The sequence below is a fragment of the Furipterus horrens genome, unplaced genomic scaffold, assembly GCF_987537825.1.
Source record: "Furipterus horrens unplaced genomic scaffold, mFurHor1.1.pri manual_scaffold_4, whole genome shotgun sequence".
Lineage (NCBI taxonomy): Eukaryota > Metazoa > Chordata > Mammalia > Chiroptera > Furipteridae > Furipterus > Furipterus horrens.
In genome coordinates, this window is record NW_028327174.1 from 139,831,054 (window position 1) to 139,848,451 (window position 17,398).

At 45.5% G+C, this 17,398-nt stretch overlaps 1 protein-coding gene across 1 annotated transcript in view; it reads right to left on the reverse strand.

The window, feature by feature from the left end:
• The window catches only part of LOC150012943 (spermatogenesis-associated protein 31D1-like), a 30,012-nt gene extending 13,062 nt beyond the window's left edge, over positions 1 to 16,950 (reverse strand). Inside the window, exons 1-6 of the mRNA XM_090275195.1 lie at positions 16,825 to 16,950; positions 15,464 to 15,591; positions 13,214 to 13,235; positions 11,176 to 11,221; positions 10,547 to 10,610; positions 8,316 to 10,263 (exon numbers count right to left, since the gene is read on the reverse strand). Coding sequence (XP_090131321.1) covers positions 8,316 to 10,263; positions 10,547 to 10,610; positions 11,176 to 11,221; positions 13,214 to 13,235; positions 15,464 to 15,591; positions 16,825 to 16,950 — 2,334 coding nt within the window. The remainder of the gene's footprint in view (positions 1 to 8,315; positions 10,264 to 10,546; positions 10,611 to 11,175; positions 11,222 to 13,213; positions 13,236 to 15,463; positions 15,592 to 16,824) is intronic.
• Between the last annotated feature and the right edge of the window lie 448 nt (positions 16,951 to 17,398).

Below are 17,398 nucleotides of genomic sequence, written 5' to 3' on the forward strand. Positions count from 1 at the left end.
GCAGCTATTTGTAAAGAAAGATTTAATATCTCTCAGGGACTCGGTTTACTTGATTGATGTCTCTGTCTACAAAATATTGGGAAACACAGATTCCTTTTTAGGTAGCACAGTGACAGAAGGAGCCGCCTCACCCCACTAGGATGTGAATACCTAGGAAGTAGAGCTGCAGTTCAGCCTGGTGCAGTAAGGCATCTCAAAGAAAGAGGTTGGTTTACATCTTCAGAAGTGCATTGGTACCTCAGGCAGATGGACATTAAGAACACTGTCTAGACTAGATTTTCAGGACCACATCACAGAGCTATAACACAGACCTCAAAAATTCTTGAAGTTGGGTAAGTGTTCAACTCAGGGACGATGAAATGACCACCCACCCCTCCACCATCCAGCCCAGAAGATCTGTCCATCCCTACAGAGTTCTTTGGAGTCTTCCAATATAGCTTCCAACTCCATCCATTCACCATACCTTATATTTCAACTGAGTGAAATTTTCCATTTATTCCATCTCTTACCCAGACAGTGATCTCCTTTTGGACCCCACTTGACCTTTGAAAGTCTTCTGTGCTCAAGGATTTATGTCCCCAAGATCTACTCTGTCCTCAACTGCAGCTTCCCTTTATAGATAATGTGTTTTACCTGTATAAAACCAGAAACACACTTAGAAGCAGCCCCATCTCCCTATCTCCTCAAATCATCCACATTTACCAAAAAGCACGAGAGAGCAGAGCAGCCTGTACCAATGAACAGAAAGTACAACAGAGAAGGAGACAAGCGCCTGGCACCCCCATGCACCAGTGGCAAACATCTCTAAAATCTTTAGTAACCCTTTAACTGGTAAGACTGCTTTTAGGCTCTTCAGTGCTAATAGCCTAAAGAGCCCCTAGATTCTCAAATGTAGCCCCTTCTCCCCACACAGTGTTGAGGCCTGCTACTCCCTCTTTTTTCTGCCAAATTCCATGTCTCCACACAACATCTTTAATTCTTTGTTTTACACAGCCATTGTGCTAGTTTACAACCAACAGGACAAACTCATCTTGATTACAGAGCGGGCTTCTCTTTGGCCTAACTTCTAATGAGCACAATTATAATTAGATTTAGCTATCTGTTTTTAAAAAAATCATGCTGATGAGTACTTCTATAAGAAGTTAATCATTGTCTTCCCCATTTACTTTCTAACTTTTCAGCAAAATTCTTACTGGCATCTCTATACCTTTTGAAAGAATGTAGTTTGTGTTGCTATTGTATACGTATGTATTTCATGTCCCCATGCCAGCTGATCCTCTAACAGTTACAATGTCTACAGCTTCATTATGTGGGTTATAAATTGCTGAGATGAAGCCCTGTGTCATTTTCTTACTTTCCTTGCCTGCATTCCCTCTCTGCGTCTAAGGAATCGATCTTGGCCCCAGACCGCCTTCCTCTCCCTCCCATATGAAGATGTTTTACCTATAATGAAGCTCCGTTCTTTGCATGTCTTCTGCTGCGCCACTGTAGTCTCCAACCAAAGCAAGGAGCACTTTCAGCCTCCCCATCTCCCTCACCCTCCCTTGATTGCCAGAGGTGTCTCTGTTCAGAAAAATCCCTCCACTTAGCTTGTACTTGTGGTATTGTTTTCTTTTCTTTTCTTTTTTCTTTTTGAATTTATTTAGTTTTTTCTATTACAGTTGTCCCACTTTTTCCCTTATTGCTCCCCCCACCCTGCCCACCCCTTCTCCCACAGCCAATCCCCACCCTGTTGTCCATGTGGTATTTTTTTTCTTATAGCTAGTCTACTCCTGACTGTCCTGAAGGTCCCTAAGACTCAGAGCCATAAAAACACCCTTTAAAATATAAATAAGACAAACTACACCAAAAAATTTTTCACGTGATAAATCATTATAAAAATGGCACATTGAATATGTTCTTCAAAAAATAATCTTGTCGTAAAAAGGCTAAGAACCTGATATAGATTAAAGGAGAATAAAGACACGTGACAACTGAGTGCAGTATGTGCCTCTACACTGAGTCCTGTAGTGGAGATTTTTTAAAAGCGATGAAAGATATTACTCAATAAGTTAACAAAAAATGTGAGTGGGAGATTAATTAAAAATTTTATGCCAAATATTAAAGTACTGAAGGGAATAATTGTACTATATATGTAAAAGAATCTTTTTCTTAAAAAATATACAGTAAATATAAAGTACATGATGCATGAACTCAAGTATGCAGGCATGCATGTATATTTTTCATATATGTGTGTGCATTCATATATAGGGAGAAGGGGGAGGGAGGGAAGAAGACAAACAGATATAAAAAGAGACAGGTGAGAAATAACAAATGTGTCAAAATATTAGATAAATCTGGATAAAGAGTTTATGGTTTTACCAAGCATGCACCTTTTCTACAAGATTATTTTCAAATAAATACATTTTAAAAATGGATTGTTTTTTTGAATTTTACCTGACCTTTGAGATTTCTAGCTTTGGCTCCCACAGCTACTACCACCACCATGTCCAGACCCCAGCAGTGTGCAATCCGACTCTAAATACTCTCTGATTCTGCCCCAGGCAAGAAAGCTGGCATCCACCGTGCACTTGAAGCCTGCTCACTGTCCAAAAGAATCTTATCAACTACTGGAGAAGGTCTCAGCCCCCCAAAAAGAATAAAAGGTTTTAAAAATTATACATAATATAAAACAAAAACAATAAAAACAAAAATTCAAGATGTTTAATGCATGGAACTCCTCATTTCTTGTCTGGTGTCGCTCACCTCTCCTCACCTGCACTCCTGTCTTCCCGAATTGCATTGACATCTGATGTCTTATCCTCTCCTCTATTTGTCCTTCTCAAGTAGTTACTTTTAAAATCCTTTTCTTATCCTAATTTTATTTAAGTATAGTTCACATACTATACAATTCACCTATTTAAAGTATATAATTTTATGAGTTTAGTATATGCACAGATATGTTCACCCCCAGTCAATTTTAAAACATTTTCATGACTTCAAAAAAAAAAAAATCTTATAACCTTTAGTTATAATCCCTCTCCTCTCCTTCCTTCCCTAACCTCCAGTCCTAAGCAACCACTAATGTATTTTCTATTTCTTTAGTTTTCTCTGTTTTGGACATTTCATGTGAATAGAATCATACGTGATCATTCATGACCATCTTTATTCACTTAGCATAATGCTTTCAAGGTTCATCCATTGCTGTAGCATGTATTAATACTTTTTATTGACAAATATATTATATTGTATGGATATGCCATGTGTTATTTATCCATTCATCAGTAGATGGACCTTTGGGTTGTTTGCACCTTTTGACTATTGTAAATACTGAATACTGCTATGAACATTTGTTTACAAGTTTTGGTGTGGACAAGGAATTGCTGCATCATATGGTAACTCCATATTTGACATTTTGAGGAAGTGCTGGACTATTTGTCAAAGTGGCTGTACCCTTTCTCATTCCCACCAGCAACCCATGAGGGCTCCACTTGCTCCACATTCTCAGTGACACTTACCTGACTTTTTCATTCTAGCCATTTCTTTGTGTGTCCGTTGCTATATCATAGTGTTTTTGATTTGTATTTTTTCTGATGGCTAGTGATGTTGAGCATCTTTTCATCTCACCTTTTACTATTAATGGCATTTTGGGAAGAAACAGATAAGTGTGTCTGATCTACTGTGTTTAAGTCATTTCCATGTTTAACAGGAAAAAAATTTCTTCTTAACATTTGAAAACATATAGTGATGCCAATTCTGTAGATTTCTACTTCTGTACATTTAGCATGTAGGCCTCGTTACTGTGTGATTAAGGGACAGCAATATTGTGCGCTGGATTTACTCTATAAGATTACTTCTTGCATGAAATTGAGGGAAGAATTCACTCAAATGGCTCTTCGGGGCTGGCTAGAAGGCAGAGCAGAACCGATTGCCAAAATCTTTAAAAGCTTGCTACTGTTTAATCTGTGGTGCATAAGTGTGTTCTACATGTGATAAATATGAAATAAAAATGAGAACTCTGACATGGACACCTAGCATGTGTCTGAGAGATGGATGGCAAGATGTTTCAATGGGCTTTTCCACTTTATTGTATTATAAAAAGGGATGTATGACACAGACGAGAGGTAATTGTGGAAGTTGGGTGAGGGTACATTGGAAGATACATTGTTCTAGCTGCTCTTAGGCATGTTTAAACATTTCTATGTTAACAGGCTTTAAAAAAATAAAAGATTGTGGGTATCTCATAAGCAAGGGTGCATCAGTCTATCCTCGCCCATCAAGATGGGCATTTAGGTGTCTCTCCACAAGATGATTTCAAGAAGTGTCATTCCTTTGATATTGGGAAGGAACAAGTAAAGGAAGAATGTGAAAAGTGTTGTTGGAAAGTTCCCATCTCATGGCGTATAGCCCAGTTCACCTGCTGGGCATGTGGAGATGCCTCAATGTGAGGCCAGTGAGATTTGAAACAGATTTGAGTAGCTTTGGGAAGAGAATGGACTGAAGAAACAGGGACCTAAATTCCGTTTTTTTTTTTGTTGTTGTTGTTCTTATGTTAGTCAGCATGGGATCATTATTTGTGGAATGAAAGAATAATTTCCAGTAGTTCAGGGGCATCAGTAGAATCAATTGTGAGATTTTATCCAATAGTAAGCCATTACTTATAGAAAGATATTTCTGGAAAATCACAGAGTTGAAATTTTGCCAGACAGGAAGGGTTAAAGGGAACTGGGGTGGGGGCCATTGTAGAGGAGCTTTTTTAAATGTTCGTAACCAGAAAGACCATCAAGTCCACCTTGGTGAGGAAAGAAGACAAGGGCTTTGTGGACTGACAGGGAGTAAGTGGAAAAATGTATGTCTTGGCATTGAAAAATTAACAAGGGGCACTTATGCCAGGAAGATAGGGAACAAGGCCACAGGGTGGAAGGTCAGATTGCATTATTCCTGATGGCTGAGGTGTTCCTGGGAATAAGCCCTACAGTGCGGCAGTAACTGCACTGGAGGGGAGGCAAAGGGCCCTAAGATGACATGATGTAGGAGCTGGGAGGCTGGGTCAATGGCTGCTTGATGCACATGGATGTTAGAGCCCTCCCCTGCCTGCTCACATCTTCAAGTTCCCTGCCCCGTGGGCCCTATTCTGCAATTTTTCTCCACTAGGACTTTCACAAAACCTGCATATTTTTTCTGTGACACCAAGCTTCCAACATTGTACGGTCAATGTCATCAGTCTGGACAAGAAGATACAAATGTGGTAGTGAGAGAGGCTGTGCTGGACATCTGGTTTTTGTATATTATTTTTCTTTACCCTCTGGATTCACAAGGCTTGCTAGGAAAACTACCTAAAGTGCTCACTAGGACATTCATTCCACTTTTGTGTTTCAGTGTGTGAAAGTGGAGATGGCCTTCCCTCCAGACTGCTATAGTAAGGGTATGTTGTAGGTTTGGCAAAAAAAATAAAAAAGCATTCCATGCAGGTCTGTGTTGAGCCCTGAAATATCTGTAACCCCGGTGCATAGTCTAGAGCTCACTTCTGGTTTGTGAGCTGCTGGTGTTCTGGGAGATTATAGCACCACCAAAGTCATGAATATCCGAGGTGGCATCTCCACCCGGACAGGAGGGCTGTACACACTAAGGGCAAGCTCCTGTATATTTCCTTCAAGCACGGATGGAAGGCAGCACCAGCTCCCCTTCCCCAAAGGCAGGGATGCCATGCAAATACTGCTTTACTTCTCAAGGACAGCCCACGTACTCTGGGTGAGAGGCATCAGTATGCTGTGTGGTGCTCTGCTCAGCCACGGCAGATAGAGCTTGGGTCGGTGTGAGGAAGCCGGGAGCAAGACAGGGTCCCTGTGTGGGGCTGATGAAGCTTATAGATCTTTGTCCACCCACGAGGTCACTCTCCCCCACTTCATTTGTTCTTACTTCCTCATTCGCTCTAGGGTATCTTGTCCTTACTCTCAGCTTTATTTTACCTTGGGAGGTAGGTGGCTGCCTGGTTAACATTCCTACCACTGATAGCTGAGTGGTGCTTTTGCTCAGGAAAAGAAATGTCATCAATCCTGCAGCCTGAAGAAATGTCCAGAGATGGGAACCACTTCCCCAAGGTGACCTCCAGTAGATATACATCAGTGTCAAGGTTAAAATATGCTTCCCCAACACATGAACATGACCCACCAGAAAGATATGGAAGCAGTGTTTGTGCTGTTCCTAGACCCTACCCCAACTAGCCCAAGATCCACTGCAGCAATATCGCCCCAAACACTCCCATTCAGGGTTCACCCACTTGTGGCATTTTCTGATCATGGACTTCTAAATAATGATTAAGCCACTGTCTCCTCTTCACTAATATTTTCTAAAATATTCTATCCTTGGCCTTTTCCAGATATAGAAGGCCTGTCTTCCCTGCTCTTCTCAAGGATAGAAAACCTTCCCTGAGGGGAAGGTATGGGCTTCTGCCCATGTTCATTAAGGTTAAGCTACAAGGTAGGAGACAGAGCCCATCTCCTCAAACTTCATCAGGGAGGAAGTGGGCTTTCGGGGAGGGTATGTGATATCTACTTCTCTACAAGTGCTTCAGGGACTTGTCACTTTGGAAGCCAAAGGAAGCAATCAGTAGGAGCTGAACGAACTCCTTCTTTTCTTTAAGCACAAGCCTGGAGATACCCAAAACCCATGCCCCCAACACAGTACAGAGGAAAGATAGCACTATTAGCAGGGAAACATTTATTAGGCAAATCAGTATTCTCCATAAGGAAGGAATTGCCTGGAAATTACAGAATAGGATTTTCTGTCTAAATCACAGGCACAGATCTCTACACACAGTGCCTTCTGCAGTGGTGAGAGCAGCAGGAGGTAGTGTGAGGCCTGCAGGTGGGGCTCGGATGGGTCACAATCCCCCTGGAGGGCACAGATTGGGGCTGCTTCTGTTGAAATTGATGGTCTTTTAATGCCCCAACTTTCTGGGGGTGTCTGTCCTCATTTCTGCTCATAGAGCTCTGGCCAGGAAAGATGGCTGTTTGGCGGGAAGACTTACAGGAGGGGGCCCTGGAGTGGACAGGCTGCGCCTGGGCCCGCACTGCTGCCTTCTGCTGATCTGTCCCCAGCTTCACTGCCGAGGGAAGGGGCTCTTGAGGGCAGGCGGTAGCTCCTGTGGGCTGATGTCCCACTTTCTCCTCGGGGAACTTCCCGAGTTCTAAAATGGCTCTCTTTACGTCCATCATCCCAGTAAATGTTGCTCTCCTTCTAATTGGGCCTCTGCTCTGCACAGATGCTATGCAGCTGCCCTTTACCTGGGGGTCTTCTTGCTTTGTGCTTTTCACCTCAGGAATACGCCATTTAAAAAATGATTTGATTCTATTTATGAAATTAGACTTGCTCACAACCATCTTCTGAGTAGAATCTCTCACTTTTCCACGTTGGGATGCTACCAACCCTGCATCCCCTGCACCAAGCTCTTCTGATCTGGGGCTTGTGGGACTCTCTTTCTCTGTAGGTGGTGGGAAATTCTTATTCTGGCACAACTTTAAGTTGTGCTTAGGGACCCAAGGCTCCTGCTGCTGCTCCATACTGGCTCTTCTCTTCTCTAAATGGACACCCAGCCCCTGGGAAAGTCCCATGTCCACCCTGGGGACACTCTGAGCATGAGGCAGGGAGGCTTTGTTAGTCTCATGGGACACGTCAGTGGGTTTCCCTTGGACCTGTCTATTCTTTCTCGTCTCCAGCTTAAACTCTAACTCATCAGTGAGTTGCTTGTTTAAGTCTGAAGACGTAGGATCTTGGGGAGCTGGTATTTTTGGTGGGGGCACTTTAGTAGTCACCGCTGTTGTTTCTTCGCTCTCATTAACATTTATTCTTCGGGAGATTCCCGGCTTGTTGGCTGTGAAGGTGTCACTGGTTTTGTTTTGAACACCATTCAGCTCCTCAGCCTTGACTATCTCCCCGGACACGGTGGGCATGGAAGCAGGTTCTGCTGTCCCCTCCGTGCTTTTTCCCAGTTGCATTTCTGCTCTGCCACTGGAATTCACACTCTTACCCTCTGGCTCATGGCTGGCCCCGGCTTGCCCTGCAGGCAGCTTTGGCGGGTGAGTGTTGTCTATTGGAAAATGTCTCTGCCTTGCTTTGCCAGTGATGTTGTTTGTGACAGGCAGAACATTTTGTCTGGCTCCGCAAATTTTCTGAACCTCCTCTACAACCTCGTGTTTGTTATCAGAGGGTGATTGTTTCAGGGTCCCCTGTTCTTCCTCGCCCACAAATGAGGGGGCAGGGGGAGGGGTATTCAGGACAGTGGCTGTTTCTGTTCTCTTTCCTAATCCATAAAGGATTCTAGGGCTTCCTCTCACGGGCATGAAGCCCCGAGGTTTGGAGTTCATCTTCGAAATCCAGTTGGTTGAGGAGGAGGAGTGGGAATCATATGAGGAATGGGATGAAGTATCTCTCAGTTTAAAGATTTCCATGGATTCAAGGACCTTGGCAGGAAGGCCCTGTAATGTCTCTTCATGAAACTTGGTAATATGAGCTTCCAGCAACTGCTGTGCTCCGGGCACCAGGAAGGAAAGCTCTTGGGATGTGTCCACACAGTAGTCCCTGCCCACTGGTGGTGGCAGACTCCTCTGTTCTATTTTGATGTGGGACTTTACAGAAGGAGTCTCCTCCATAGTGTGCCAGGAACCATGCACAGGCCCAGGGAGCTGACCCTCACTGATATCATCAAGCTTCTTGCTGAGATGTAGTTTCAAATCATTTTTCAGTTGTCTTGGACTTTCACTCTTCCCTGACACCATTGAATTTTCTTCTGATGGACTCATCATGGCTAGGCCTTTCTCAGAGCCATACCCTACATCCTTACCTGAGAAGCTGTCTGAGTCACTCAACAGATCTTCTGGATCATTCTTTTGGCTCTGCTCCTCATCTGTCCCCAGCTCCTCTGGCCGAAGCATTTCTGAGCCACTCTCATGGAAGCTTCCTGGCTGGCTACTCTGGCCCTTATACTCAGACATCCACAGGAGGCCATAACTGTTCTTTGACTCACATCTGTCTGAGCACTTCTTTGGTCTCATCAGTGACAGAGACTCGTGGATCCTGCGGGGCAGGCCCCACCTGTGGTGGATGGTCCTCCTTTTAAGGTGTTTCTCAAGTTTCTGTTGAAGTTCACTGTTGAGTAGAAACTCTCCAGGATCGATGGAAACTGAAATATAGTCCTCAGAGGGCTGGCAAGAAGGACAGGTGGGAGCTGGAGCATGGAAGGCTTCTGTAGACTTTTGAACCACAGAGGGTAAGCCCAACAAACTTTCCTGTGTCTTCTGCAATACCTTGCATTCTAGGTGTTGAATTTCAGATGAGGTGATGTGTTCTAATTCATTTTGGGGTCCATGGAATTGCACTCCACAGGCACTATCCTGGGTTATGGGACCGGATGGAGGGATTGGGAGTGGGGGTTGAAGGTGGACCTGTGGTTGGGTCTGAGTGAGAGGTAGGGGCTGGGACTGGGGCAGGGTTTGAGGCAAGGGTTGTGGTTGGGCCTTAAGCAAGGATGGAGGTAGGAAATCAGGAAGTACTGGAGGTTCTTGGCCTGTAGGGGCATTGGAGACGCTATTAAAAATAAAGATTGAGGGACAGTCACCCAAGGCATGGCCAGCAGAGGGCAAGGACTCGCTGTGCAGAGATGGAAGACCCCAGAAAAGCTTTTGCTTTAAATGGTCCTCCCTAGTCTTAAGATATGAGTACTGCTGTGCCAAGTCATGCTCAACGGGGCTGAGAAACAGGTGGTGTCTAGGACCTATAAGTTTGGCAGCAGCGTCTCCTCCAGGAGAAGTCTTTGTAGAATAGATGTCAGGAGACTCTTTATGGAAATCCCGTTGTGCCAGGTTTGAAGAGAAAGAGTCTTTGGGTTGAGGTACGGAACTGTGCACTGGGAATCTGGGTTCCAGAGGAGGAAAAGGCTCTGGAGGCAGAGCTTGGCCTGGTGGTGAGGGTGACAAAACCTTACCCAAGGGAGCCCTTTGGTCAGCAGAGAGAAGAGAGGGGGGTGGTGAGAAAGGCTCAGGCAGAGGGGGTGGGATTAGGTCTCCCGGAGGGACTGCTGAGAAGGCAGAGGACTGAGTGGATGATGATGACTCAGTCACGGGAGCTGTAGAAGCCAGAGGGGACACAGAGGGAGGAGGATCTTCCAGGGCCTCTGAGATCGGCAGCCAATTGAGCTCAGCAGCTGTGTGATTATACACCTCACAGGAGGGGTCTGGACATACATGTTGATGAACACTGATGGTATCATGATGCTGGCCCAGGGGGCTGCAGGAGACAGGAGGTACAAAGCTGCAGCCAGGACCAGCACAAGGAAAGAAGGACCTATTGGCCTGGTGGGGGTGGGGCCACCTGAAGCCTGCTGCCCCTTCACATTGCTCCACATCCATGATGTCACAATGTACTCAGCAGCACTCACCCCAAGGCATTCACTCACATTCCCGTTCCCATGGCAACCCCCTCCCATCACTATGTAAGGTTACACTGAATCCCTGGAATTGCATAGAACATGCTAAAGAGAGACCAAGAAAAGGGGGGAAAGACTAGTCACCTTTTTAGGACAGAACTTAGCCCCGTGTTCTTCTTCTCTTTTCCCCTGTGGTAATATCTTGAACCTGGGAAACCAGGAGAGTGGGTTACACATAATAAAGGTAGACACATAGGTATTGCACAGGGGTCCCTTTATGGGAGACCATTGGGAGAGTAGACTCTGAAAGTCCCAAGAATTAGTATGAAGTCAAATGCTCAATGATACTACTAAGGTTCCCATGTCCTTGTTGCTTCATTTATAAAGTACTTTTTATACACATTATCTCATTGGATGCTCAAAACCACTCTGTGAAGCAGAGAGGTCAATGGTTACAACAAAGAGGAATCTGATCAGTCCGAAGCCAAGGTACCTTCACAGAGTCAGGAGACAGGAGTTCTGACTCTGGACATCTACTGGGCAACACCCATTGCCCCGGTCCGTGACTGCTTCCTACCCAAGGACAGCAGAGCAGAGAATCTGAGAAGTCTCAGGTTCTGACTGTCTTTGCATGAGCCTCCCCTCCGAGGGCTCTTTGTTTTGAGAGGGACTGTATCTACCAACTGCCAGAGATCATGGCCCTGGTACTTCATGGAAAAGAGAGAGAGAGGGTGTCACCCTTGGGAGCTTGGGCAGGACAGGCATAGCCTTACCTCTCAATGTCCCACCTTTCCTTCTCCTCTTGGCTCTGGTCCGATGCTGAGAACAGAAAGAAAAGAATGAGAGGTTGGGACTCACTTCTCTCAATCCTCTCCCTAAGAAACGCAGATATTTATTATTCAAGAATAATGTCTCTCTGAGCCAACAAGCTCATTTTAATTAATAGAACTTTTTTTTGTTTGTTTGTTTTTTGTTTTTGTTTTTACCAATATTTAAAGCTTTAAAATGTTTTTAATTTTTCATTCTTTGAAAAGCTCAAGAAAGGCTTTTGTCTGTGAGGGCCACACTGGATATTCTCAGAGGGCCTCTGCTCAATGCAGGCATATAATCTGAGGCCTACAGTTGCCCATGTTCCCTCACATAGGACCGTGTAACCTGGGATGGAGCCCTGCCTCTCTTCTCAGGGGCTCTGAGAGGCTCAGCACTGCTCTCCTGACCAGCCCAACGCAAAGGCTGGGGGCTCAGTGAACGATGTGACTCATGCTAAAGTGCTGGTTAACTCTGGTGTCCTGCAGGGATCCCAAAGTCTCTAAATAACTCGATCGAGAACTAGGGACTCACTGTGTTTGCAATCTTAGCCAGAAACCTGCCACCCCACCCACATGGTGTGTGAGCTTCATGTGGCAACCTGAGTCCTTCCTGGACCCTAACCCTGCCCGGTCCCGTCCCCTGGAAGAGTGACGTTCTAGTCTCTCCTCAGACATCCCATCTTTGGTGTCTCTCTGACTCAACCAAACTCACATAAAAGGGGGAACAACAGTAAAGAATCTCTGTTGGGGCCTGCTCAAGTTTCCTTACCTTTTCAGTGTGTTCACTTTCCCAGTAGGTTGGGGTAGATGGAATTCCCACCATGCAAATGAAGATTAGGAGGAGCACCCACAGCACACAGATGTAAGTTAGGCTGCGGGTGTCATCTATAGGTTCTGCGAAGACGTAGAGATAAATCTCTTGAAGCACATTCAGAAATAGGTCGAGTCCCATTTTCTGAATGGCAAAGCTGCTCGATGTAACTGAGCTCTGAGAGGGCAGGCTCTTGGCTTTATTGCCACGCCTGCATCACAGGGCATTGAGGAGTCATAAAGGGCTTCAGAGGTGGGGAGGGTGTACCTTCAAGAGGGTGTGTCCACAGCCCCTCCCCCCACCAGCCCAGCAGATTCCCTTCATCCCTCTTAGGCCTCCAGCTCCTTCTGCCCTACTCTGCTATCCTATTCTCCAATTTGCCTTTTAACATATCACCCATTTACCTTAATGAATGCTCTTCTTGTTTCATTGTAACCCAGATATTATCTGGGTCCCCTTTAATGTTTGGAGACCTTGACTTCAGTCTTTCCATGTCCACTACCTTGCAAGTCTGAAATAGTGCCTGGAAATTTTGCTTGTACGTGGACATTTACATTCAGGGTCTTATCTGTCCTGAAATCCAACTTACATCAACCCAGGTACAGAACTTAAAGTTCTTTTAGACTTAGTTTTGTGAATGTTAAATAGCAAACTTTAGTTTTTTCAGTAAGTTATAAATGAACAATGAAGTTTAAAATATCATCCATCCCAGGAATGCATCTCACATAGCTCACATGTATCTCACCCGCAAGTGTTGTAATAAAACCCTCCCCCGAGTGTCTCAGGCAGCCATGGAGGTGGCCGAGGTGGTGGCTGGTAGAGTGAGGTCCCCATACAACCAACTGAGATGCATCACCGCTCAGAAGTCTGGTCCCAGAGTTCAGACTACACTGCGCTGTATTGGCTCCAAGGAGGAGTATTTTCCAAAAGCTCTACTAGAACAATGTGCTGCTATTTGAGGAAGCTCATTGGAGACACATCTTTGGCTTAGGATTCTCATACATTTTCAGTTTTCTAGGGACATTCCTCAGTGCTCTCTCTCACTCCCACCCTGTTTACTGTCTGTGGGCTGGGCCACAGGGGTGCAGCTATTTTCAGGATCCCCAAAGCTGTCTGGTTTGAATGAAAATGATGTAGCCACTCAGGGCAGCTAGCTCCTCGTTTACTTAGTCGTAGACATAACATGCGTACCTTGTATTCATGTTGAGTCTCCCTGGGCTCTCACCATCATGGGTCCACTGGAATTCTGTGCCATGGGGCTCCCCAAATGCTGTATGTGAACAGGTCGGCCAGGATGGGCAGGTTCTCACGTCGTGCGCATCCCCTCTGCTCATGCACATGCTCCATTGTCTCCTCGGAGTACTCTTACAAACCCTAGTTCAAGATAAAATTATAAGAATCTCAAAATGGTGACGGTGGAGCATTAAACCCAGCGCCGAGGGCTCCTGAGTGTGTCCCCTGTGTGACAGCACAGGTGGTATTCCTGTGACCTGCTCTGCGGCTCGGTTCCCCACCTGGGTTCACATCCTGGTCTTACCACACTTTGTGTAAACTTGAGGGTGATAGCTAATCTCTTGGAAGCTTGGTTTTCTCATTGGTCAAATAGAAACGCACATACTGCTTATTTCAGAACTGTTATAATGCATTTTTATCAGTGTCTATGATAGTACTGGCCAATAGAAATATGTGAGTCTAGAAGCCAGCCCCACATGTACTTTTACACTTTCTACAAGTCACCTTTATAGAGCTCAGGCTCTGATGTTTCTTTCCAGGTCTTAGCTCAGAAGTAACCAATACGGAAAGCCCTTTCCTGACCATTCTGTCTGTAAGAGGTAAAATTCTAAGGTGGCCCCATGACCTCCAAACCCCCTGCACCCCCCCCCCCCCCCCCGCCGGTGTACTATCCTTGTGCAGGTGGAACCTGTGATTCAGTGGGATCGAACTCCCATGACCAGGTTACCATCCTTGACTCTGAGTGGCGATTACCCTGGGTGGGCAGTTGCAGACACTCGCTCTGCTTCCATGAGTCCTGCAGCTGTAGGAACTGAATTCTGCCAACAGCACATGAGTTTGAAAGAGGACCCAAAGCCTCAGATTCAACCCAATCCTGGCTGATTCTTTGACTACAACCTTGTGAGACTTAAGCAGAGAACCCAGGGAACCGTAGGCTTTGATTTCTGGCCATGGATGACGTGAGAGAATGCATTTGTGCTGCTTTAGGCCACGAAGTTTGTGGTGATTTGTTATGCATCAATAGAAACCTAATGTAATGTCTAAAACACACCCTCTACCAGCATTCTCTGTTCCTCTCTCCTGTATTATTTTTCCTCAGAGCACTTCTCCTACCTGAAATCATACCATGCAATTATTTACTAGTTTAGTCTGGCTCTCCCACTGCATCATAATCTCCACAAGGGAAGGGACTCCAGCTTGTTTACTACTGAATCCCCAGCTCCTTCAAGTAGTGCTTGCCACACAACACATATCAATAAATATTTGTTGAATGAACATATAAACAATTATACATGTGTTTAGTGTTTACATAATTTTAAAAACAATTCTTATAGGTACTTCATTTCAAGCAAAGTTGGCATGGGGAGTCTCAATTTATGTATATAAAAAAGATTTTACTGTTGGTTTCTATTTTCTAAAAGAATATAAAATACAAAACAATTTACCAAAAATGTTACTTAGGTGCAACTTTTTAGGAGTATATGTACTGCATGAAGCAAGGCAAATCTGGCTGTTTAACAGCCTCATTATAGTTTCTTTTAACAAATGTTATTGTATTTTAACATCAAACATATAGAAAGAGAACAGGGGACAGATAATCTTGACTATGTGTACTTACTTGTTGAAGGACATCTCAGTTAGGAAAGCATATTGAATGGATGGAATGATCAAAGTGCTACCAATGCGATTTAATGGCTCTCACTAATGAAATTACTTTAAAAAATATTTCAGTGATGGCAGTGCCCAGAACAATTTAATGGATTATTTAAAGTAGTGATAATGGTGAACTTTTATGAGTTAAAAATTCATATCAAATGAAAATGAACAAAATAAACTTGCTAACGCCCAATGTGGTCCTCTATTTGTTCATTTGTGATGCTTGATGACATACTGCGACGCTCATTTTCACTTACTTTTTGAGGGAAGAATGCCACAGGTAAAACCACAAACAGGAGAAAGCAGAAACGTTTGCTGCACTAAGAAGATGCGCCCATTGCAGTGGAGCCCAAGAGTGCTTGTCTGCGCGGGAGATGCCTCTTGGCATCATGGCCACTGTTCTGGGGTGCAGAATTCATGGAGGTGGAGCGCCTTCTACCAGCCACCCAACTATGTCCCCTTGTTCTCCTGCAGTGACCAGCAGCAATGCTGTGACCGCGTAGATTTGTCCTGGAATACTGAGACATTTCTCACACCACAGATGGAGTTTACGGAAGCACGGAATTTGAGGTGTTGGCTTCACGTCTGACTTCCTGAGCTGCCTTGGTTAGCCGGCAGCCAGAAGGTGTTTGTCTCACATCCAGGAGGGGCAGCATGAGGTCCGGCGGTGTGAGGCAGCCCTGGGGTGGAGAAGAGCATTCGGGGGGCCGGGGAGGGGCCTGACTGTGAACAGTCATTCCTATTCCCATACATGAAATAAAATGATTTCTTTTCCTCCAGAAAAACACATGATGGAGGAACAAAGCGTCCTGCAACATCACTGGATGATGGAGGGTGCTGCCTCATCTGAGCAAAAGCTTTTCCTCATGAGGGTCCCAGTAGTTCCCACCGGGGTGTCCCCTGGAACTCTGGGACACCAAGGCAGGCCTCCCTGGGCAGTTTGCACCTCCAATGTACTGCCAGGGTCACGCTAGCCAGCCCCCCCAGTCCTCCTCACCGGCCTGCTTTAGTTTGGGTCCCCATGAGGCCGCCCTTGGGTTACCGCGGGGCTCGCTAACCGGTGCCCTGTCTCCTTGTTCATGCCCCACCCCAGCCCCAGTCAGCGGCCGCTGGGCTGCCCTGTGGTCGGCCACACTGCAGTTGGAGCACCCGGAGCGCTGCAGGCTGCTTCACGCTGAGGCACGTTTGCTCGTGGTTGCTCTCCCCTCTCCTCCCCCTTGCCCTGCGGGAAATGTCAGAAGTCAGTTCCGAATCCTGGGATCCTGGTCACGTTATGATGTGATGAAGTTCAGTACCTACAGGTATTCTGTTCATATGTTTAGTAAATACGTTTTCATATAAGTTTTTGGACAGGAAGGAGGTTTGTAGGGACACAGGGAAAATGAAAATGGTACAAGGATCGTGCTCTTAAGAGTCGGGAAACAGGACTAATGGAAAAAATGAAAGGAACTGCAACGATTAACTTGGAGAAGAGATAGCTGAGGGGATAAGGGAGCCATTATCTGAGATGAAAAGATTATTAAAGAGAGAATGGCAACCGATGCTTCTTTGGGAAAAATAGAACAAGCGGAAAGCAGAGAGTGTGGCAAGAGGGATTTCGGTTCTGCCTTAAGGATCATTTCCCAATAGGGATGATTATGAGCTCCGAAATGGGCTGTAAAACCCTTCACTGGTTCAAAAATACAAGAGATTTGCACAGTGATCTCTGGATAGCCTGATGGGACCATATTTGAATAGGCAAAGGGTCAGCATCGGTGGGGTGGAGAAGCAGGCCTGGATCCCACCCCCATCTCAGACACTGAAAACCTGTGTGATGTCCCATGACCTCAGAGGCTTCCAGTCTCCTCATCTGTAAGGGAAGGTTTGGGACATACCAGACACGCCAGGTACTCTCTTCAGACCCAGGGGCCCACCTGAAGTTCCCGATCCCTGTGGACGCCCCATGTGGTGAACACCTTGCTGGCTGGCACACCTTCTGAAATGCTGAATTCCTCTTTGAAGATGAAGAGTCTTTGTTGACTGGTCAGTTGAAAATTCATCATACCCTCATATGGAAATTATGTGTGGCTCTAGACAGTTTTTTGGCTTGTAAATGATTTCACTTTGCAGGATTTCCCAGAGTTTTCTACCTTCGGATAAGTAAAGAAGTACAACAAGAGATCACTGGTGAAGAGGCCCCGCTATGTGTCCTCACTGAGTGTCATCCGTGGGCCAGGTGCTTTCCCAGGCTGCGGGAATTGCCTCTCCTTCTTTCCCCTTTCTGTCTCCTGGGGTCAGCACCCACAAGGAAGGTTGGGATAACACGAGACAGACATTCTTTGAGCAAAGTGCTGGTGTGGGAACGCCCTGACTCTAGAGTGAAAGACCTGCTTATCTCAAAAGTTCTTGGGTGTGGCTGTGCACCAATGAAACCTAATGTGCAAAAGGAGGCAGCTGGCTGAATTTGGCAGGCAGGCCATCAATTGCCACCCTTATCCTAGCCCAGGG